This window comes from Phaseolus vulgaris, chromosome 8 (assembly GCF_000499845.2).
Source record: "Phaseolus vulgaris cultivar G19833 chromosome 8, P. vulgaris v2.0, whole genome shotgun sequence".
In the NCBI taxonomy this organism is placed as follows: domain Eukaryota; kingdom Viridiplantae; phylum Streptophyta; class Magnoliopsida; order Fabales; family Fabaceae; genus Phaseolus; species Phaseolus vulgaris.
This window is the reverse complement of record NC_023752.2, coordinates 58555143-58580193: the sequence shown is the minus strand read 5'-3', so window position 1 is coordinate 58580193 and position 25051 is coordinate 58555143. Positions and strand designations below refer to the sequence as shown.

Below are 25051 nucleotides of genomic sequence, written 5' to 3'. Positions count from 1 at the left end.
GATGTTTCTTCTTGCACCCCATCAAAACAAATTTGCACCTCATCAATTTCGGAATTTAATTTTCATAACATAAAAGTCAATTCCATAAATAGAAATTCATAAGAGAAAAAGATATTCGAGAATAACCTTTTCAAAACAATTATTTTACCATTTGGAATCTAGAAAAAAAATATTTTAACTTTCAAAATTTGATTTCTAAATTGATGGGTGGAGGAAAAACACTTGAGGGGTTGCAAGAAAAGACACATTTTTTATTATTATGTGAGTTACAGGCTGACCCGCCCCAATCCATGTAAATTGTGAGTTATACAGGTCGGACCTAAGCAGGTCAACGAGCCAAAATAATAAATTTGTCTCACATTTTTCATAGCTGATTGCCGGTCGTTTGTCATCCTTCACATTTAAAATAAACATTCATATACAGTTCATTTAAAAATAAGTAGTAAAAAAATAAATAAAAAAATAGTTTGAGAAAAATATTTTATACACAATCAACATATTTTATTATAAAATATTTCAATTTTTTTATAAAAGAAAGTATAAATTATGAAAATAATGAAACCTTTAACTTATCTAGACATCCTAAAATTTTTGAACTTAGGTTTACTTATCTAAATTTTCAAATTAAAATTTGTATCTCCCGTCAACATGAATGTTTATGACAATTATCTTTACGACTTTTTCTATCATTCGGCAGCAAAAAATCATAAGCTTTAATCCTATTGTGGAAAAAAAAATCTCTTCTTTCAAGAATCAAATGATAAAACTTATAAACATGGATTGAAAAAGATATTGGATGGGTTGATTGGGTTCATTCAGTCTATCAAAAATTAAAAAGATAAATTCAACCTAAAACATCATCAACTATATCATCAATTGATCATATTTATATATATTTTTAAATGTCAATGTTATTAAGTGTTTACACTTAGGAATTTTCATTATATAACTTTTATGTTTATTGTTGATGTGAAAAATTGAAGTCCTTCATCAAGCATTGTTTAAGTTAAGATTGGTTGCATTTGTCTTGTACATTTTTTACTATTTTATTGAGCCTAATGTGTGTTTTTTTTATGTTTTTATGCGTGATTAAGCATTTTTCAATATAATTAAACCATAATTGGTGAATGACAAATATGCATTCACATCTCCAATTAGATTTTATTACTTTATCTAGATTAGATATTTTGAACTTTATAGAGGATTGATGACCAAATAAAAGTCACAAACTTCTTTAACATCTTCTCCATTTAGTAATTTTAATTTTCTCTTTTATGTTTTCTTTAGAATTGTTCATAAATTATGTATCAGTAATTTTGTTTATTTTGGAATTTAGAACTAGTTCCTTAATTATTATTCATTTTAACCGATTTATGTTTTTTTTTTTATTTCTTGTATTGATTTGTCTTTTAATGCTTTTATCTCTGTGAAACATTTAATAGCACCAAAAGGTTTGTTTAAAATAAGTCCATAAAAAATTTGGAGTGAAAGCCAATAGAACTTTTTTACATAAATTTTATTGTATTATTATTATTTCAATTTTTATTTCTTTTCCTTGAATTCTTGTTGTACAATGAGTTCTCAATTTTAATATATTTCTCTTCCTTTTATTTCATATGAAATTGTGGTAATTACAAAAATAAACACACGATGTTATGAATTCAAGATTATTACTTGATGACAAGAGTATATATTTACAATTTTCATGCATCAGTGGTGTTCTAAAAAAATCTAAGATAAGCAACAGTCTTATCTAGAAGGAAAACTTGAGAAAATGTATATTAATTAACTAATCCAATCTAAATAAAGACATTGAAATGGATTTAGCTTGAATTTGGTAATTTTCTCAAATCGATCCCATCCAAAGTACAAAATTTTCTAATGATAAAATAAAAATGGTTAAATACCAACTTAAGTGAGGTGGAATAAAAGTGTCAACGACCATTTATTTCTTTTGTAGAATAGAGAAAAATTGTTTACATGTTCTTGCATAGATGATAGTGAGGAATGGTGTGTATAGACATGGATTATATTAGTAATTGATGTTATTGGAAGTTATATATATATACATAATTAAATTTTATAATATCTAAAATATCTACACTAATTATTTTCTTATAGAAAAAATAATTTTGTTTCATTATTGTTAGTGATTAGTTATTTTTAAAAATAAGTATTTATACAATATTCTAATGTAATGTAGTATTTAATTTAATCAATATAATAATAATAAAATTATTTTTAATTTTAGTTATTATTTAATAATTTTTATAATTTATTATTTAATGATTTTGTTGTAGTGAATCTTTTATTATTAAATATTAAGATTTGGAAAAAAATTTATTAAATAAAGTAGATTTGTTGGTATTAGGATAGTTATTATTGGCGAGGAGAATAAAAAAATGGATGTGTTGTTATTATTATTTTTTATTTCATTTGTGTGTATATTTTTTTTATATGGGTTGAAATATTTTAAATATTTTATAAATATAATTTTTTAATAAAAAATGTAAATGGTAATATAAAATATATGTTACAATCACAATATCTTCTTTTCAAAAACAAAAATATTATTATTGATTAGAAATTAAAAACAAAATTTTAAAACCAAAAAACAATGAACCCAAAACAAAAGGATACGTACATAAGTGGCTAAGAAACACATTCCATTCAAAATCTCACACGCAATTTCTGTATATGATATGTTCCCCAGAAATATGATAAGTATATAATTTTATATTTTTTTACCAATATAGTATTTTTGCAAATCACAAAGGTCATTTTAAATGAAAACAATTAAATTTTATTTTATGTGGCTCCGATTCTGCCCTCTGATTTTCATATATATTTGTTACATTCAATAAACTATATAATAAGCCTCTTTTACATTTTCATGATAATATACATTTTTTCATGTTTTTTATTTAGTCAAATTAGTGTTTTAAGCTTTACTTTTAGAAATATTTTAATTTTAATTTCTACATAAAAACTACGTAGAAAACTTGTCTTTGAGCAATCCACATCCTTTGTCAAAATCACAACAATGTTGGTGTTTGCTGAGCTAATGAAGTTAAATAAAAAATCATTGGAATTGTTGTTCTTTTAGTTTTTAGTACCACGCTTGCAAAATAAAAGACAATTCATTAATTTGATCCTTACATAAAAGACAATTAATTAAAATATAATCTTACAATCTGTACACTTTATTTTGGTCTTTATATATAAAAAACATAAAAAACAAAAAACTCTACGTTTTGATCCTCACATAAAGAAAATTATGCTAACTTTAACAAATTGTATAAACTTTTTGCATTAGGAATAACAAGGTAGCATTTTTCACTTGTAAAGACTAAAATTCAAAGTTATCTTAGATGAAGAAAAAAATTACTAAGTTAATATTTATTGCCTACTTAATTTTCTCTAATTAAAAGGAAAATGAAAGAGAAGAGACAATCTTTAATAGTTTTATCTGACTCAAATATAAATATGTTTAAAAAGATAAGTGATTTTATTTATTTATTTATTCATTATTGCGTTTAACTTTTATACATCAGAATAAAGTTTATTCTCTTAAAGAATATCACGGGTCATTATTAATATCTCTTTTCAAATAATGTTTTCTGAAAGTTAAAATATCTTAAATAACTATTTAAAATTATCAATACCTTTGTTTTCTGAAAATTAAAATATTTTCAAATTTTTTTTTAATTGAGTAATTTATCTATAATTTTATACATTTATTATTTAAAACATATTTTATATTTAATTTTAAAAATATATTCACATTATAATACTTGCTAGCCAATAAAATTTGATGCAGAAGTACTTTCAATGTGTATAGCTTTTTTTAATATCAAAAGGCAAATGTTATAGCGTAATGATTAAGTGAACAAAAGGTAAAATTATCACTTTTAACTTTATTTCTTTTTTATTTGATCTTTTAATTTTTCTACACTGTTTTTTATCCTTTTTTTAGTTTGATTTTGTGAAGCTACTGGTTTTAGTGATGCTAAAAATTACCCTACTTTATAAAAAGTGAAATAAAAACTAAAATTGATAAAATGGAGTTAAAGTGAACATAAATCTAAAAAACTAAAATTACTAGACAAAAATATTAATTTTGCCTAAAAATAAATGACGTGGATTTGAGTTGTAATGCATAGTTAAATTTAGAAACTTATTTTCAATTTCACTAAATTACTTTGTTCTCTTTATTATATCTTTCATGGTTAATTTGCATACATTTATTCATTATTTTGTGCTCAATCAGTTAAATTATTTCTTGATAATATGTTAAACAGGTTAGATATAAGAATAATTTGTATCAAAATAAAGGAAATGAAATATAGCCAATATTAAATATTTGGAGGAAATTAAAAAAAAATGTAAAAACTAAAATCGGATAAACCAAAATGGAAAGTTAGCTTTTTAAAGGTTGAAATGTTTATAGTTTTAAAAAATAAAGTTGAAAAAGGAAAATAACAGGAATAAAATAAACATGAAATGAGTATGAATGTGAGTTATGTTGTGATCTCTTGAAGGCACTAAGATTGTCTACTTATAATAAACAGCCAAAGCAACTTTTTTGGTGGATGGAAAAGAAACCAAACTTGATTTGATGATTTAGATACATGGTGATAAGATAAGTAGTGGAAAAGCCATGCAGCATGTTCAACATCTATCTATGGCACTTGTGCCCTACAATTTATTGAAAGCAACAAACATCTTTGCACTTTTCAGCCTTTAAGATGCCACAATTAGAGGCTATGACAAATCCCTCAACACATCACACATGTTTTTTCTCATCCCTTAGAGCCCCATAATGTGTGGCATCTACTACTTGTACAACTTTTGGTTTCTATATCTTTTTTAACTAATCCATAACATTATATAAAATATTTTATAATATATAAGTGATGGTAAGTTTTCATTAAATACATTTTAAATTTTTTATTTTTAATTAGAAATAAAAAAAATTATAATATATTTTAAATAAAAGTTTTTATGTTAAGTATGGAACTTGACATCTCAGTTATACTGATACTTCAAGTAACAACAATCATTTGTCATTGCATGAAAAAAAATATTATTAAAAAGAAAAAAAAAATACAAAAATATGGAGGACTATACTAAAACTCATATTTTAACAAAAATATACATACACTACAAGAAAATCATCAAATAGAAATCAATTTTTAGAGACCAAAATAATTAGTTGTAATAGTAACTAAATTAGAGACTATTTTAGAAATTAAAAAAAAAAATAGTTTCTAAATTAGTTTCTATTACTATAAAGTAGTAGTTTCTAAATTGGTATCTAATTAACTACCTTTTAATTACCAATTATTTAGATTCTAAATTTGGTAGCAAAAATCTTAGTTGCTAATTAGATACCAATTTAGAAATCATTTAATAATAATAGAAACTAATTTAAAAATCAAAAATTTATTTAGTTCCTACAATGGTCTCTAATTTAGTCATTATAGCAACTAATTATTTTTTGTCTCTAAAATTGATTTTTATTTCATGATTTTCTTGTAGTGATAAGTAGACTATATTTATTCATAAAGAATTCTAATAACAGACTAGATGATAGCCTATTATACCAATGAAAAAATTCTCTATTAATAAATCTTAAATTAGTTAACTTAGTAGTACACACATTCCTTTTACAAAAAATACGAGTAACGCAAAACCTGATTTTTTTCACGACAAGTATTCTATCAATCACGAAACATCCAATGAACATTGGTCCTAAGAGTAAACATAGCACAAAATTTTATAATATATAAATGAATACAAAATTTATTTTATATTTAATTTTATAAGGATTGAATTAAATTTAAAATTTACTTTTTATATTCTTCTTCTTAATTGAGTGCTTTACAACCGTTGCATGGTTTCCCATGATGTACTGCTTCTGTAAAAATGAGGAACCTATTCTCTACAGAAAATGTTCTACACGAGGACCATTCAATTTTTGTTCATGTGCTTCTCTACCACACACTTCAAATTCTTCCACATCGATATCACTTTTGCATTTTCATGTTTACGTATAAATGTGTACGTTCAACTTTTGCCCTTTCTCTCGCACTTTGCTTTTGTTTATGAACATCAACTTGGGTAAAATATCTTTTTAACTTTCATAAAGGGAATATATATATATATATATATATATATATATATATATATATATATATATATGCATGTGCCACAAACTTCCATAACATAAATGAAACATACTTGCAATATTTGGAACAAACTATTCATAGCATAAAACAATAATTAACTTTCTTGCTGCTTTTAAGAACATATAAAATATTAGCTAATGGTTTAAAATATTTGTAAATAATGGTTTAAAATATTAATGGAATTCAATGTATATAAGATAAAAAAAAATATATGTGCAATTCAGGTATTTACAAGATAAAGTTAATGGATTTGATTCACTTCTTGTTAGTATAAATATTTTTCAAAATTAAACTATTTTATTTATCTATTTATAGTCTAAACTGAATGTGATCATGGGTGCATATTACAATTTTGCATTAACCATTTGGGCCTCTCACAATTTAGGCCTGTGTGCTTCCATGATCCATATATTTATGGCCCATAAAGTTGAATGCTTTGAGTGTCCCAAGAGAGTTTATTATTCATGCTACTTTTTCCTCTTTTGCATTTTTTTTTTGACAAAAACACTCTTTTCAGAATGTAAATTTAAAAAGTTTGACCCATCGCTACTATAACAGTATTACAGAAACTAGTTTCTAATGTAATAATTTAATTATTATATTGTTAATTTTTTATTGAATAACTTAATATTTTTATGAGTTGAGAAACTTAACAATAATCTATATAATCTAGTTATTCTCATAGTTTAACATTTTTTTAAATGAATGTATAAGTTTAATCACTTGATAAATAATTTCAACATTAGAAGAAAATAATGAAATAGAAACCAATTTTTAGAAACCAAAATAATTAGTTGCAATAGTAACTAAATTAGAAACCATTTTAGAAACTAAAAAGAAATTTGGTTTCTAAATTAGTTTATATTATTTTTTATTATTGTTAAATAGTTTCTAAATTGGTATCTAATTAGCAACCAAGGTTTTAGAGACTAAATATTTGTTATCTAAAACCTTAGTTGCTAATTAGATACCAATTTAGAAACTATTTAACAATAATAGAAAATAATATAAACTAATTTAGAAACCAATTTTTTTTTAGTTTCTAAAATAGTCTCTATTTTAATTTTTATTGTAACTAATTATTTTGGTCTCTAAAAATTGGTTTCTATTTCATGATTTTATTGTAGTGCAATGTAGTAAAATATAGTACAGATGTAAAATACAAAATAATACAACTAAAATAAAATACAATGAAAAACCTAAAAAAAGGCATGTGAGTGTTTCTCCTACTTTCATATATAAAAAGAGGAATCAGATTATATGATCTCGTCATGAAAGAACACTTTATAAGAGTTAGGATGTATAATTTAAGAGATTTATTTAATAAATTTTGATTTTTTTTAATAAAATAAGTTGTTTAGATAATAAAATTGAAAATTTTCAAAACGTACTTTATCAAATAAGCAAGATTTAATCCAACTTAACTAGACTGTGAAATAAATATATCATAAAAAATATTATTTGTTTAATAATTTATTATAAATTAATTTTATATTACAGGATAATACTATTAATTTAAATACCATAAGTGTTGTGATTATCTTATTCTTATTAAGAATATTAAAACTACTGATTATGAAGTTTTTTTAATAAGTGATTATCTTTTTTAAATTATTAAATACAACAATTCAACTGTATTAAAGAGCATAAAATGATAATAAATTAACAAATTCATATTTTATTTAACTATCTATCTAATATCTATGTATATTATTATTATTTTATGTTAAAACTTTATTTATATTCATCATAATCACCTAAATAATAACATTTCATTATTAAAAGAGTTATCAAAAAGAAGTATTTAAAAATTAGTTAAATGTCAAAATATTCTTCTCCAAGGTCTTATGACCTCAAACTCAAGAATCTCGACAATAAATGCAAAAGAAAACGTGCGACTAAGGTCGAAGCTGAAGAATACATACAAGTCCCAAAGAAGTTAAACCACATATATAGTTACACTTGATGAGTGTATATAGTTTGTTGACTCTAACAAAACTATTAAATAAAAAATAATTTAAAAAATAAAAAATAATTAACTATTATATTAATTAACTTAAATATTATTTTATAGATTAAAAAATTTAGATTTAAAGAACAAATATTCTTCCAAAACGAAGTAGATATGGAAAGTACTTGAGCTAATATAGTACACGTGAGAAAGAGAGATCCCACGAATGATGATGCAATTGAATAAAAATATAGACTCCATGTTTGAATCATTTTACTCCAACAACCCTCACAAATTCCAATTTTATGGAACCTCCTCGGTGAAAGGTCCCAATTTAGTATTAGATAGTTTAAATCTATCATGATTTCATTAGTCTACGTGACAATGTATTATTATTTTTAATTAAATGCAAGTCTCAAACATCATAATCGCAATCAAAAAACGAAACAAAAAAGAAGAACAATCTCGAAGGTTGTTATTAATATTAAGTGTTTTTGTAATTGCAAATGCTGTCCCAGACCTACCAATAGTGTTTTTAAATGCAACTGGCCTTCAAGTCCTTGTTGTGTCCCCTTCCATGCCCTTTCGCTTTCTGGTTTCCAATATCACTAGAGCAAAATAGATGACACGAAGTTGAGTTCACTGAAACAATCACATCATCGCAAACCAGAAACCGAAACTGAAGGTTGCAATGTTACTACTCAACAGGGAAACAATTATGACTATTATCAAAGCATCCATTGCGTGTAAGTTACATATTTTTCTTACCATCAAATCATAATGCCACTGCACCAAATTTCGTACCCTTACGTAACTCTCAGAATTACTTAGGTATATGTACTATACTTACAAAAGCGACTCTTACAATTATCTTCCTATCAAATTCACTTTCATCACCACTCTACACCAATCACTCAGCTCAACTTAGTTATGATATAATATATATGAATTGTGGAATACTATTTGGACAAAGAACAGACATGTCAACATTGATATTTTTTAATTTTTTTATTACTGTTTATCTTATTATTTGGAGATTAAAAAAAGGTGTCACGTGCAACATAACTGCTGCACGAAATATCGGGAATAAGGTGTGCTATAATTAGGTGCATGGGATTATTTAGTACGATTTATACGTAACTCAAATAACTACTGATTTGGATGGGTCAAATTACTTTTGGTGTTTGAAAAAAGTATGGTTCTGTTTATGCAAAATTGGATGAATTGCCATTGATTTCGGAGTAAAGAAAAAAGAAAAGAAAAAAGAGGAATGAAAGATGTCCCCTCTACAGTTAAGAAATGCAAGAAACTTTGGTTGATTTAATTAATTACAAACGTGCCATTGAAAGGATACATAGGAAAGTTGACTTGATCGGTTATGGTTTATTCATTATCGATTATCAATGAATCTTTCTATAATCGGTTTGGTTCTTAAGAATATTAAAAAAAGAAATAATATTTTTTTGTATTAATTATGGTGCATAGTTTTGATCTATGGAAGAAATATGGTATGTTGATGTTGGTAATTGCATGATTTTATACATGTTTATAACGTATAAGAGAATTGGAGGAATTGTGTCTACGGTTGGAAAATCAAGTCATGAGATGGGTATGCATAATAATTATTGATTATAAATGTGAGCATAATTAATTAGATTTAAATACATAATCGACTAGGTTGTCATGTATATTTATTATAATTTTCTTCGTAAGTGATTACATATCATTATCTAATTAATTATATTGTAGGATTTAATCGATTATGACACTATTCATAATCGATTAGAACCATTCTCATATCCTATATACTCTATTTGGTTAAAATTATGAATACTCATCTAATATCATTTTGCATCAAAATATTTAAATATAAATTATTTTCTTTAATTACAGTTTTCAATCAATAATAAATAATGTCAACTTGTATTTATGAACACTCTTCTTAATTTTAATTAAAACATTTCAGAAAAATATATATCAAATTATTTCCTATACCATGTTTGTAGCTAAAAAAATACTACATCTTCATTACATTTTTCCTACAATCTTTTGTATGAAAGCTTAAAATTGAATTATTCATATATATCTCTTCTAGTCAAGGGGATGTCTTTTAACCAGAACATGTAGTTGAAGTCGGTTAATCTTCAAGAGGACTTCACCTGCAGAAGATACTCTATTTTCTAGTTAGTAAGAATATAAAATATAATGTTTATAAAATATGAATTAGAAGTACTCCATGTGTTGTGTATTAGATATCCTTTTTGTAGAGCGTATATATAGACTGAAATATAACATCTCCGCCTTTAATCACGATTCTGTCTTAATTGAGTGATTAAGGCTAATTGATTAAGATCTATTGACTTGTGATCCCTCATAACTTTAGATACACACATTGGAAAATAACTCATAAATGACCAACCATCGGGTCAGACCCATAACCTTACATAACTCCAACTTCAGATGCAGACCAATAAAGTTATGGTAAATTGAAGGTCGAAAGATAAATTATTTATTATATTACATTGGATCAAATTGATGAACTTACAATATTCCTAGTTATTATTAATTCACTATTTTTGAAAACTAAAGATAGATAGAAAATCTTTAAAACTTGAGACCAATTTAATACAAATCATAAAAAAAAAAATACATAACAAACAAAATTTTCTTTTAATTGAACAATGAACATACTCAACTCCATATGTTAAGATGAATTTATTGCACAAGATTGTATATTAAAGTCGTGGTGTTACCATAACACAAAAACTTAAATTCTCATCACATAAAAACTTAAAAAACTACATCAAGGATCTAAGGCCAATCCAAAAATTCTATTCCTCAAATAAACTACATAAAAACTTAAAAAATTACAATATAATTATCATTCTCTCACACTCACAATGAAAATTCTGTTACACAACCAACTTATAATGAACTTTAGCATAAAGTGTCTAAATATAATTGATGTCTGACTTTTTCATTGAAAATAAAACTCAAACCTTTGTCTAGCTCCCTGGTAATTTCACAGTTTTGGAAAATGTGTCTCTGTATATATAAATATTATATATATATATATATATATATATAATCTTTATATATTTGCGCATTGGAAATGGTCGGAGTCGGCTCAATCAAATGGAAAAACTATGTTTGCATCTTCATCCACCCATGTCATGCGCCCACCTTCATTTTTACTTAATTTTCTATTGAAACTATTTTTAAATTTAAAAACATTAATAATGAAATGTAACCAAAACATAGTTTTTAATATATTCAGAGATTATATTTTAAATTATAATTTTCATCTGATTGTACGAGACTAACATATCTAGAGTAAACATTTTCAGATATTTTTGCTCTAAACGTCGCATAAAAAAAAGAGAGGAAAAAAATAAGCATAATAATTAATATTCTATAATAGAATATAAGATATATTAATCCTTTTTAAAATAAGGAGCTATTTAGGTCTCATTATTCAAACGATATTTTCTCTTCGGTTCTTTTCTTATTGAAAGATAAGTTAATAATTAATTTAATTAACTTTGCAAAAGCCGATTTCCCCCCACCAAAACTGAACCACACCAATGTATATTGTTAATAATGTGACTTTCTTGACTTTCTTTAAGTGATTATTCTACAAATCGTATGATGTAACAAGAAGCATAATAATGACTTAAGTTTAAAAAAATAATAGCTAGTTCAGAAGTTTAACATCTTGTTAGTTTTTCATCTTTTTTTATCGAAAGTCTGGTAGAATTGATCTCTTCACATCTATAAACTATTAACATACAATGCGTAAAAAAGAAAAATTTGTGCATTGATGAAATCATTTTTTTTCAATTATTTATATATTTAGATATAAAATAAGGAACATTGTGTATGTTAAGTAATATATGTATGTTAACCACAGAACAACATAAAAAATGAAAATATTTTCCTGCACGAGTGATATAATTTAAATATGCCAAAATGTGATGTCTTATGCAGGTAACTTAAATATGCTAACATGTGTGATGATCTTTATTTTTTTGTGTTGATAATACGGTGAGAATTTTTGAGGAAAGTAAATGAATTTCTGAGGCTGTGTGTCCAAGGATTATACTTGGGCTATTTGGTAATTAATAGGGAGCTTTTCTTTTTGTTTAGTCTTTGTACTCGTTATTGCAGTTCAAAGGATGATTATGCCTATCTAAGACTTGTTTGTTAGTATATTTGTCTATCTCTAATATAGAAGACTCCTACATGCTTCTTTCCTAGTTTTTTTATTATATGGACATGTATTGCCAATTGGAATTTCTTTAGGTTAGGTGAAGAGAAAATTCATCTTAATCTTTTTATTATATAAGGGATGAGACACCCATAAGAATTTTTTTTTAATTCTATTTATTCATTGCTGATAAAATAAAATGTGTGATATATTTTCTCTTACTAATTAAGTAAAAAAAATTATTTAAAATTTAAACTCCTCTAAAATAATTTGTTAAGCCAAATTTTGGCATTTTCATAAGTTTTTACTTACTTCTTCCATCTTTAAAATTAGCTAACACTACGAAAAAAATAATTAAGTAAAAATTAATGTTAGAGAAAAAAATAATTAATTATTATATTGGCTAAGTTATAAATTAAAAAATTATTGATATTTAAAGTAGCTTATTATCAATAAAAAAATTATAAAGTAGTTTCTAAATTGATATCTAACATTAGTTATAAGGTTTTATCTACTAACTATTTTAGATTATAAATTAATCACTAATTTATAATTAAAAACTAATTTAAAATCTATTGTGCGAGAAAAAGAGGAAGGTATTGAGTGAGAGACATGAAGACTTTGGATATTAGAAGTCTAGTTTATTGAACACGTCTAATTTTTTTTCCTTTTTTAAAAAGTTTGATTTTTTTTATTTGTTTTAAAATTTTGATGTAAATTTTTTTGCGACTAACATGTGACAAAAGTTTTTTTTTTTTATCTCTAAATTGTTATTTTATAGATATAAACTTATATGAGAAAGGGAAATATTTAGATGACAAATTATTGATTAGTGTCACGATAAAAGATAGTGTTAAAGATAAGTATACCTATAAGGAAGAAAATATTATCACTAATGCAAAAAGAAGAAAAGGATACGCTTTATTTAGTGCGGCTTTTGCGCTACCCGCTTTCGTAAAAAAACGCGGTGACATTTTTGAAATTATTTTGATTTACGAATGCGATTATTTGAATAGCCACATTCGTAAATCAAGCGCTTTGTTTTACAAGTGCGGTTTTACCTTTAACCGCATCGTAAATATTTTTTTACCCTAAATTTTGAAGCGCGCCACACACAATTTCAAACTTTATTTCTCGTCTTTGCCTTCGTTTCGCGTTCGCACTCTGAGTTCGTCTCCTTCTGCTGCATCTACATTCCATTTGTGCAATGTAAGTTCCTTGAACTCTCTTTCTTCCTCTTCATCTTCACAAATATATGCATAAATGTTTTTCATTTTTCTTATATATGTTTTTTTCCTTGCATTGGTGGTCTCGAAGCACTGTTTCGTTGGCTGACATTCGTTTTTCTTACATTGTTTGGTTTCTCGCATTGCTCAGTACTCTTTCATTGTCTTCGTGCTTTCTTGTGGATTTTTTGGTTTGCTCCGTTGCTGCTTCCCTGTCCGCCGTCGCTTCTGCTGCCGCCACCGTTGTTCGCTCCCGTGACTCTTCATCAACGTTGGTTTCACACAAGATTGACGATGTTTTAAAATTTTTAATTTTTTTTTAATGATTTGGCATATACAAGTGCGGTTAAAGCAAATAACCGCACTTGTAAATGGTATTTATAAATGCGGCTATATAGCCGCATTTATATTTCTTGATTTACAAGTGCGTGTTGATCAAATGCGGTTATAAAGTCGCATTTATAAATTCGAAATAGCCGCATTTGTTTTATGTTTCTGCACTAGTGTATAGTAAGTTTTCATATCATAGTAACTTTTTAAATCAAAGTATTTATAACTTAATATTTGGTAGTTAAAAAGAGTTTGTACAAGTAAGTGTGGAGAAGTAAGGTTTCAAAGATTGCATATTACATATTGAAATTTGTTTAATGGCCAACCAGATATATATTAGTAAAATAAATATGTTTAAGTAAATAATAATATATTATATGCATGTGTGGTATGAAAGACAAATTTATTGATCATATGCTGTTCACATATAACAAAGTTTATGTACATGTATGGACAAAGAGAGACCTAGATAGTACTTGGAACTAGTTGTACAATTGCTGACTTGTTAGTAATCCTTTGGTTTCTCCCTTCAAGTCTCATTCTCCAAATCTTGATGCTCGATCGGGATAACCTAAAAAAGTACTTTGAATAAAGAGTGCATTTTGTAAAGCTGATTAAAACGTACCTTACACCTTCGCAAAGAGTTTTATTTATAGTGTTGGTTATTGGTCATTGCTATGATGGGCTAAATATCAGGTATTGACTGATACGCATTGTGATCCCTAATTAATAGGGAGGTATATTGGTATATAGATATGTTGGAATATCTAGAGAATATTTGTAACAACTTTCAGAGTATTTAACTGATTTGTCGAAAATATTTACTGCATATTTCAGGATATGAATATGACTCATTAAGTCCTATGATAACTGTCTTTATTGTTATTTATTGTGTAACTTGATGTGTTCTTTGATTCGGTCGGTCAGTCACCAGATCCGAGATTGACTCGACCGATACAGTTTATTTTATGTGGAAGTTCAATTATAAATAGAAAAAAATGATAACAATGTCATTTCTCAACAAAATAGATCATTTATGATTAGTCAAATAATCTCTATAAAAATCTAAAATCTAAAATATTTTATGAGATTGAGTTTAAAACAATTGTAACTATAAGATATTAAATTTTGTTGTTGAGAGTAACAACTATATTAGCCTATATCAACCTTGCATTCAATGGCATTATTGTTTTGGATTTTTGTCTTTCTAATATGTAGGTAGATTATATGATATTATTGCTTTGCAATAGAATGTGTTAAGTTTTGATGTAATAGTTGAGGAGGGAAATGCTGTATGTACTCCCACTATTATTTGTTTCTAATTGTAGGGTGACACCGCGTTATTATATAGCATTTATATATTTTTGTGTGTAAATATAAAATAACTTCTTTTTACAATACGTTCCTTTTGTATTGTTTTGGTCACCACTATTGTATACCCTTGTACCTATTCTTTATCAATATATTCTTCGTTCATGATAAACAAATACTAATATTCTACTAATTATTACAGAAAATGCTTGATGCAATAACTGTAATAATATATAATTTAAAACTTAATAATTTAAACTTTACAATTTTTCATTTAAAAAAAAAAAATATATATATATATATATATATATATATATATTTCAGTTGTATTTTTAGAGGACCATAACAATTACCCTACATGGTAATTATCTCCATGGATCCTTCGACTTCAAGATTTAAATGTTTGTCATTAAAGCATTGATTAGTTGCCTTTTATGAGATCTCTAAACATTTTCCATTTAATTGTGGTGAGTTAACATCAGGTTACCTATTTAGTATATTTCCATTAATTATCATATGAAAAAGTAGGATAAACCCCTAATTTTAACAACTAAGAAATTATGTTAATTATGAAAGTAAATGTATGATAATTTATATATATATATATATAACTAAAGTCAATATTTTAAAAAATATTAAGATAAATGTGAAAATATTTAACGACTCAAAAATTTAATTGAATTTATTAAAAATAAATAATCAATTCCACTATTTTGTTTTCTAAAAAACCCAAACTAAACTAAGAAACACAACAAAATAAATAACATGATTCTCACGCAAATATATAGCACCTGTGTTCGCACCCAGCTACGAAATTCGCTCCCATTACGTCACTTCCTGCTAAGTAAAAGAAGTTATAAAAGTGTTTAAAATTATTCCATTTAAAATAACAAAACACAAAAAGGTGCATGCGTTTTGTCTCAATATATATATGAATAGGAAATTACGTCTACGTGTCTAATTTTTTTATTTTTGATATTAAATTTGTGGTATAAGTAATTGGTGCGGTTCTTTTATTAATGTTATTAATTTGAGAAATTTAAATAAAGCGGTAGAATAGTTTGCGATTGTTGTTAAAGAAACAAAAGTGTTATATGGTAGACATAGAAAGGTCTAAATATATTTCGAAACGTAAATGATTAAAATACTTCATTGGATAGATTTCAGACAATAAAATATACAAATATAAATATTATTTATTTATTTTTTAGTTTTTTTAAGAAAAATACACTTGTGGAGTCGTTGTTTATTACACTTTTCTTTATTTATTATCATCGTAAAAAATATATTTATCTCTTTTATGGTATGTTTTTAATAAAACACTAGAGTAAGTATTTAAATTTTTTTTAATAAATATGTATAATTTTACATATTAATTATTGAAATGGGTAAATCGTGTTGATATATCAAGTATGGTGTCAAGTAGTATGATTTGAAATATAAATAGATTTTAAGATACGATTTATTTATTTTAATAATTTTTATTGGTGTAAGTTTTAATACATTGTGATTTGTAGATAAAGGTAAATGTAGCTTTATTTTTTGAATTTGCACACTTGTTTCTTAATATGAAATAATAATAAAAAGTAATTTGTTTCCACTTGGTAGAAAAAGGCATAGCCTCTAACGTTACCATTCCATTATTAATAGGACCCTCTCTTTGTTATCCTATCCACTAATAAACACAATACAACACAACACAACACAACTTGCATGTTCTCTTCCTCTCTCAACTTCTAACCTTTCTTTCTCTCTCCCTCTTTCCAATTCTTTCAAAAATGGTGTCTTTGGTTTCCCAAGACAACAACCTTGTTGCATTGGTTTCTCGTACAGGCAGAGAGTTACAACGCTACAGAAAAGGTCGTCGCCAAGTCGTGGGGTTTGTCTCATGTTTCTAATCCAATGCTTCCCTTTAGTATTCAATTTTCTCTATTTATAAAACCATGTTTTCTTCATGTAAGTCTTTGTGCCTCTATTGAGTTTCGTTTCAATTGTCACTGAACATTTTTGTTTTTTACTTTCAATTTGATGGCCACATGTCTGCAGATGCATACCCTACAGATATAAAATCGTTGATCAAACTTCGTTGGAGGGACCAGAAGATTTAGAAGTTCTGGTTATCACTTCTCAGAAAGGCAAAGGGATGCTATTTCCTAAGGTAACCGCACACCAAAATATTAGTCAATGAAATTCACCACCCAAATGGGATATATTTGGATTTGTCATCATTTTTATTCACCCCATTTTGTGCTATCCGTTTGACCAAACAACAGGGAGGTTGGGAATTGGACGAATCCAAAAAGGAGGCAGCTTTGAGAGAAACCATAGAGGAAGCAGGGGTTCGAGGCACTGTTGAGGTCAGGCTATACTCAATAAAATAATAAAAGTTTGATAACAGTGAAATCATGAATCATTGTTTATGTAACTTAACTATCAGCAAAACTTGTTTTAAGCTGAGATGAAAGTTTGCTTTGATTGGTGCAGGGGAAATTGGGTAAGTGGAGTTTCAAGAGCAAGACTCATGATACATTTTACGAGGGCTACATGTTCCCTCTACTTGTCCAAGAGCAATTGGAGTTCTGGCCAGAACAGAATTTTCGTCAAAGAATATGGGTAGGTAATACTAAAAATGGAATACTGAGGACAGTGTTTGATTTTGTCTTTGTTGCTTCTTCTAAATGATCAGTGTGATAGATAGTGTTTGAATGATTCTTTTTGTTTCTTGTAATGATCACGAACTAAAAAGTGTTTGAAAAATTCCTCTGGGGTGTAGATGAGCGTTTCTGATGCAAGGGAAGTTTGTCAACACTGGTGGATGAAAGAAGCTCTAGAGAGACTAGTAAACCGTCTCATGGCTCGGAAACTTGGTCCTCTCAGACAAATAGTAGGTTCTATACACTGCATAGGAGATGCCAATTCTGACTTGTAAACGGGGATATCCTAATCCTTTAGCTTTTCTTCGACGGAATGAACTCAGGAATAGTACAATCCTTTGGAATTAGAACAAGAAAAGACACTACATAATTAGAATAACAATAGTAATGGTACACAACTTGGAAGTTGTCAATTCCCCAATTAAGATACAGTACTTCATATCTAATGGGGTTAAAATGTGAAAAATGAAGGTCAGAATTCACCATCTGTATAGTCATACTCCTCAGAATCCATTGTTCAATAAACTATTTTGTTCTTCCTTTCAAGCAACAGTTGATAACATGTCAGTAATAACAATAAATCATACTAGTAGTATTATAAATGATTTTAAACTTCTATAAATTATAAATTTACTCATTTTTATAGTAAAACTATCTTACAGTCACGCTACTTTTTATGCTAACTTCTATAGTGATACAAAAGAGAGACTGCGAGGAGGAGAAAGGTTAAAAATATGGCAGAAAAAAGAAGTATGAATAATAGTAATCTATAGAAATTATTGCACTATAAATGACTGTTTGTGGCTATATATGGTAAGAAGGGATAAAACATTTGAGTCATGAAATGACATTATAGCTTTTAATGAAGAGCAAAGTGAAGATAAACCTCTTCCTTTGTTCCTATTTTTCATTTACATTCTTTTTGAACAATCAACTTGAAGCTAAGATTGGAATTTGGAAGCAACATTTTTGGTGCTTCAACCACTTTGATGTATGAATTGAAATGCACCTTTTATGCATAGAGGAATACCGTGTGGAATTGGTTGACCCAGTCGTTGTCATTAGTGGAGTTCCTTGGGTGAAATTGGGAAGGGGAAAGTTGAAGTGGAATTTGATTTCAAAGTTTTGATCAGCTTAAGAAAATTCATTTATTTATGTTGGTCTTTAACAAGAGAAATTTGATTGAAGACCAAGATTAGTGTAGGAATCAGCAGAGTGTGGGTTTCAGGGAAAGTTCCTAAACCTGAAAACAACAGATAAACCTCTAAAATCAATAAAAGTGGTCCAAGCACGATGTTAGCCTTTTTTTTAAAAACATCGGCACAAGCACTATATTGGGCTTGAAGGGATGTTGGGTATTGCATTCTGCACTCCTCCACCTCCATAAATTGAATTTTTAATTTTATCTTTTATCTTTTATATTTTGGATGTTATATTTCATAATATATTTTCAAATTCAAAAATATCTCAAAAAATATATCTGAACTACAAATACATTATAAAATATGTAATTTGAAATGTATTAATACATTAGACAATTCACATCTTGGAACGCACATTATGAAAATGCATTCTACAATGTGCATCCATCCTTGAATGTATTAATATATTTATATTCTGATTTTATATTTAAAAATAATTTATAAATCTGAAAATACATTTCTGAGTATAAATTTCTCAATGTATTACCAAATTTTGCAATCCAAAATTTTGGAGTATATAAAGCGAAAGTTATTATCGAATTTGGTACAGATTTTTCGTTTATGTAATTTAAAATATTTTCTTTTAAATTACTTTCAGATTGTTTATATTTGAAAAATAATTTTAAATTACAAAATAACTTTCGATTATAGTTCAGAATGTTTACAAAATAAATAAAAAAATATAAGAGGGATGGCAATGCGGGCTAGCTCGTCTCGCATAGGCCCGTCCCACATTTGACCTGCAAAATGCGGGTTGGGTTGGTCCACCCCACACATAAGAAGTAATTTGTGGACTTGTTTCATTGGCTCGTCCCGCATAAAAAGTAATTCGTGGGCATGTGGGCTAGCCCACATAAGTTTTTTTTTTCAAAAAAAAAATCATAAATTATAAAAAAAACTTACGGAAAAATTAAAATTTTATCCGTGTTTCAATTCATTTAATTAAGATAAAAATATAAATTCAAATATGATGATTCCTATAAGGCTTGATTAAAAGTAATAAAGTTTTTCTTTGCATTTATATTTTCATTATATATGTATGTAAATGTATAAGAGTATCTTATCAAAGTTTTGCTACAAAATATTTTAATGAAGATGACTAATTTTTTAACTATCGTATTGAAATCTCTTTTTTATATTATTTTTTTATTAACAATTTTAAATATAAGATTTTACTTAAAATTAAATTCTCTATCACTCTTAATATTAACTCCTTTAGATGATTAAAATAAAATATATTTTTTTTACATTAAATTTAATTTTTAAAAATAAAAAAAAATGTCACACTGCTACAATAATAAATGAATGAGATATAATTTTTTTAAAATATTTTTTTTTTATTTACGCGAACCAGCAGATCAACTCATCTATTATTAGCTCACACAGACAATCTAGGATATACGAATAAACTAGATTAATGAATTCGTCCTACTTTTTTGGTAGCGAGCTAGAGAACGGACCCGCCCGTTCCATATTACACCTCTAGTCAAATGGGTGTTTAGGGGTGCTGGAATTCTTGGGAGAAAAATAGAACAATGAGAAGGTGAAAAACAGTGTGGGATTTTAGGGTTTTTTTTTATAGTAAAGGACAAAGTCTTATTTTGACATTTATTATGGGGGCTGGAAGAAGCAGTCTTGAAATATTTATACTGGGCCAATAGTTGATTAAGTGAATAATATTTTAGTTTTTGGACAATTACAAAAATACGATTTGAAAGTAATAGGTTTAATTCAAAGACAATAAAAAATGATGTACTTGAAAAATAGTATGATTTTTCTTCATTCAAATACGTTACTTTAACTTTATAAGAAAAGTGTAATAAAAGTTTTAAATTGCTATATTTTGTAAGTAAATGAAAAATGTGCAAACTTAGAAAAAAAATTAATTAAAAAAAACATGGTTTTTCATTATTAGATTTAAGTTTATTAATAGTACAAAGTTTCTTGTACATTTCAACCAAGAAAAAAGAACACAAAAATTTTAGACAATTTTAAGAAAAATGAAGAAAATATATCATTGAAAACAAATAATAAATAAAATAACCAATATAAAAATTAGGTTAACCAGAAAAAAAAAATCAAAAGCAAGGTATAATTAAATGATTGAATTGTAAATATGTAATATGTAAAAATAAGAAAAAAACAAACAATTTATTTATATTTCTGAACTGAAGTCCAAACAGTTTTAGCATGGATATACATACATATATACGTATATATATACATATATATATATATATTTATTATGTGTGTGAAATGATGAGATTGAGGGGGTAGTGAGATGTCATAGTTGTCCTTTACTGTGAAAAAAGGTGATGATGCAGTGTGTGAATGGAAAGTGTCTTAGCCCTTTCTTTTTATCAGTGTTATACCTTTACTTCGCAATTAATCCATAGACCACATACAATAATATATTCACAAATCATTGCTACACAAGTCTGTGGCTGATGCAGGATTCCACATCTGCTAATCACATTAGGGTTTCCTTCAAGTTGATACAAGCTTTATGAATTTCACAGAAACAAGTATAACACAGAAACAACAAAAGCAAATTATTGAAACATCATTTGAAGAGGAAGGTAGTTTGAACTTGAAACCAGTTATACCTCTAAAAGGGACTTGTTTCATTAGGTGGAAAGTGACTTTAAAGTAGCTAACACAAAGTAGTGCAATACATCTATATATTTCTGCAAAATTTATATAAAAACACCATTGATTCAAACCAGTACCAAACTTATTTGTTTCTATTAATTAATGTCTGGTTTCAGAACACTCTGAATTAAGCAGAAAAGAAACAACTTATATGTTCTCTGCCCCCTAACTAAGTAAATTTTTTACTTTATACTGTCGAGTGTATATTGTTGACTAACAAGTTACTAAGAATGTCGCTCTCTCCAACTTTAATTAGATTTTCAGTGATCACAGACCGATTTTCCCTACTTTCAAAAAACTCCACACTCTTCCTTCTACTAAGTTATCTTCTCCACCCATTTAAAATGAGCACATAATAATAAATTTCTCAATGGTTTATAAATACAGATCACTTTTAACATTGTTGGAATTTTAAATTATTTTTTAAAAAAGAAAGAAACTAAAGTTGCTACTTTTGTTTGAATTATAGCAACCAAAAAGAAAAGCAAGCAAACACCATAGATAATCAACTAGCCTAAGAAAGAAAAAAGAGTTTAGACGACCCCCATAGCTGTAAAATAATGAAAGAGAAGCTTTTTTTTTCGTAGTGGATTTTGCTTATTTAAAGCAACTGAATGTGAAAACTCACAGGTGGATCCTTCATAGCTAAAACTCTTCATATTCATTTGGAGAAATAGTAATAGCACCAAAAACACTCATTCATTCCATATAATGATATAATCATTCACATGCATATACGTGCCATAAGCATTCAAAGCCATATTAGAGTTAACTTACGTCAACATCTCCGAAAAATGAAAATGACCAAAAGGGGCATCTCACGCAGACTCATCACAGTGGGTGTGTTTTTCTGCATGACTTTGTTGTTCCCTGAGTTTTCTGAGTCTTCGAGCTCGAGTGCGGTTCTGTACAGCGGGTGCACGCAGCAACGGTACACCCCAAACTCGCCGTACCAGATGAACCTTGACTCGCTATTCTCCTCGCTGGTGAACTCGGCGACGTTCTCGTCTTATAACAACTTCACGATCGTGGGGTCCACGCAGCAGGACGCGGTGTCCGGCCTCTACCAGTGCCGCGGCGACCTCGCCATGCCGGACTGCGCCGCCTGCGTGGCGCGCGCTGTCACCCGCGCCGGCGATATCTGTCGCGGGACGTGCGGCGGCTCGGTGCAGCTCGACGGCTGCTTCGTGAAGTACGACAACGAGACGTTCCTCGGCGCACAGGACAAGACGGTTGTGCTGAAGAAGTGCGGGCCCTCCGTGGGGTACAACCCCGACGCCATGGGGAGCCGCGACGCGTTGCTTGCAGGGCTCACTGCCGCCGGAGGGAACTTCAGGGTGGGCGGCTCCGGCGGAGTGCGAGGCATGGCGCAGTGCAGCGGCGACCTGAGCTACGGCGAGTGCCAGGACTGCGTGGCGGAGGCCATCTCGCGGCTGAAGGGCGACTGCGGCACGGCGGATTACGGGGACATGTTCTTGGGGAAGTGTTATGCGCGGTACTCCACCGGTGGGGCCCACGATAATTCCAAGGCCCACGGTAAGGCCCATCATCATGATCGCATGCTTCTTCTTCTCTTACTACCTCTCATGGGCTTCAAGTTCTGAACTCTCATGAGAGAAGTTTGATCGTGTGTTCACAAATTCCATTGGATGTAAAAAAAATGTAATTTTCTTTCACAAAATGTAAGAATAAAAAAATTAACAAGTGTTTAACTCCTCATTTCTATATTTACACTACTTTAATATTATTTTTTTCTATATCTACACTTTTTAACTTGTTTACATTAAATTTTTAATTCTTTTTAGTTTCAACTATTTTAGAGTATAAAGACTAGGTATATGAACAAAAGGTAAAAATTATATAAATATAATAACCAAACGAGTAATCGAAGGGACATTTACTTATGTTTTATTTTTACTTTTTAATTACATTGATGTTGTATTGTTTTTAATTATCTTCTTGTTTTTAAATATTTGTACATAAGATATATGAAATATTTTATAGTATTTCCTCACAAATATTTAAATACAGGGAATAATAGATTAAAAATATAATAAAAAACCCAGAAAATAGAACCTCTGAGTAATCATCCCTGAAACATCTTAAGAAGTTTTTGTTCTCCAATAAAACATTTTAAGAAGTGTTTTATTTTAAGATAGTTTTTGATAAAAGAAGAGAAAATAAGATGTTGTGGTGTGATGCAGGGGAATCAAGTCATGGAGGTGTAAGGACATTTGCTATAATTATTGGATCATTAGCAGGAGCAGCTATACTTATTATTTTCCTTGCTTTCATGACCAAAATTTGTGGGAGACAGGGTAAGTAATTTTCCATTTATTATATTCAAAACTAAATATATGAATTTAGCAGTATATACTAACATGATTCCTCCTTTTTCTCTGTATTTTTCCCATGCAGGTAAATAAATTTCATTAGTTTTGAACTCAAATTATATCATTTCTCTTCTGCATTGCTTTACTTTTTTGTGCCTCTTTTGCTTTTTCTTTATTTATTACTTACTTTTAAATTTAAAATTCACTTCGAAAGAGAACTTTGAACCTTCAGGAGGATACCATACATATGGCAAAAGAAACTGTATTTGAAATTTTGAATACAAGAGGAAAGAGATTCTACCTACTTTCTTCCCCACTTCACAAAGTTGTGTTGTCAATTGTCCAATGCTTGTAAACAAAAAAAAAAAAAAAAAAAATATATATATATATATATATATATATATCATTCATTTCTTTCTTTAAAGTGTACGATGTTTTTGCTTTTTTGTATCTTCTTTATATGCATTCACCAGCTTTTTGAATACTTACCTAAAATGGAATTTCAATTTTCCATTAAAATAAAATTACGTATACCATACTTTTGTGAGATTCGTAATAGGTAGTTTAATTAGATTCAAATTGTTTAAATTCTCCAAACTATTAATGTTATTTTCTGCTTATCAGAAAGAAAAGCATACCTCACTCAATAATATTGTTCTTTTTAAATAGAAGTTTTCATATTAGATATCACTATGAAACTTGACATCTTCGTTATGTTAACATATCAAATAACAATAATCATTTATCATCACATGAAAAAAAAAAGTATTATTAAAAAATAATAAATAAATATAAAAATATGGAAGAATTAGACCAAAACTCATATGTTAACAAAAACGATACATAGGTAAACTATACTTATTCATAAAGAATTCTAAGAACAGAATAGATGGTAACATATTATACCAATGAGAAATTTTTTTATGAATAAATCATAAATTAACCAATTTATCATCTGCATTTTCTTCACAAAAAATATACTAATAATATTATT

At 27.5% G+C, this 25051-nt stretch overlaps 2 protein-coding genes across 2 annotated transcripts; both read left to right on the top strand.

Moving 5' to 3' along the window:
• The first annotated feature begins 16880 nt into the window (after nucleotides 1-16880).
• Nucleotides 16881-18416, top strand: LOC137826563 (nudix hydrolase 18, mitochondrial-like). Its single transcript, XM_068632572.1, has 5 exons — nucleotides 16881-17095; nucleotides 17263-17374; nucleotides 17490-17573; nucleotides 17701-17829; nucleotides 17990-18416. Exons 1-5 carry the CDS (start codon nucleotides 16995-16997, stop codon nucleotides 18143-18145), a joined length of 582 nt encoding a protein of 193 aa, XP_068488673.1. The 5' UTR covers nucleotides 16881-16994; the 3' UTR covers nucleotides 18146-18416.
• A 3926-nt stretch (nucleotides 18417-22342) lies between these two features.
• Nucleotides 22343-24481, top strand: LOC137826408 (plasmodesmata-located protein 7-like). The gene is made up of 3 exons (XM_068632367.1): nucleotides 22343-23260; nucleotides 23929-24042; nucleotides 24143-24481. The coding sequence occupies exons 1-3, from the start codon at nucleotides 22453-22455 to the stop codon at nucleotides 24148-24150; spliced, it is 930 nt and encodes a 309-aa protein (XP_068488468.1). The 5' UTR covers nucleotides 22343-22452; the 3' UTR covers nucleotides 24151-24481.
• Nucleotides 24482-25051: the final 570 nt, after the last annotated feature.

Excerpts from the sequence above, each read along its gene's own strand:
- LOC137826563 (XM_068632572.1), top strand. The coding sequence starts at position 16,995 with ATGGTGTCTTTGGTTTCCCAAGACAACAACCTTGTTGCATTGGTTTCT. Across the intron at positions 17,574-17,700 it reads GGGTTCGAGGCACTGTTGAG|GGGAAATTGGGTAAGTGGAG; the intron begins GTCAGGCTATAC and ends TGATTGGTGCAG. Across the intron at positions 17,830-17,989 it reads ATTTTCGTCAAAGAATATGG|ATGAGCGTTTCTGATGCAAG; the intron begins GTAGGTAATACT and ends TCTGGGGTGTAG.
- LOC137826408 (XM_068632367.1), top strand. The coding sequence starts at position 22,453 with ATGCATATACGTGCCATAAGCATTCAAAGCCATATTAGAGTTAACTTA. Across the intron at positions 23,261-23,928 it reads CGATAATTCCAAGGCCCACG|GGGAATCAAGTCATGGAGGT; the intron begins GTAAGGCCCATC and ends GGTGTGATGCAG.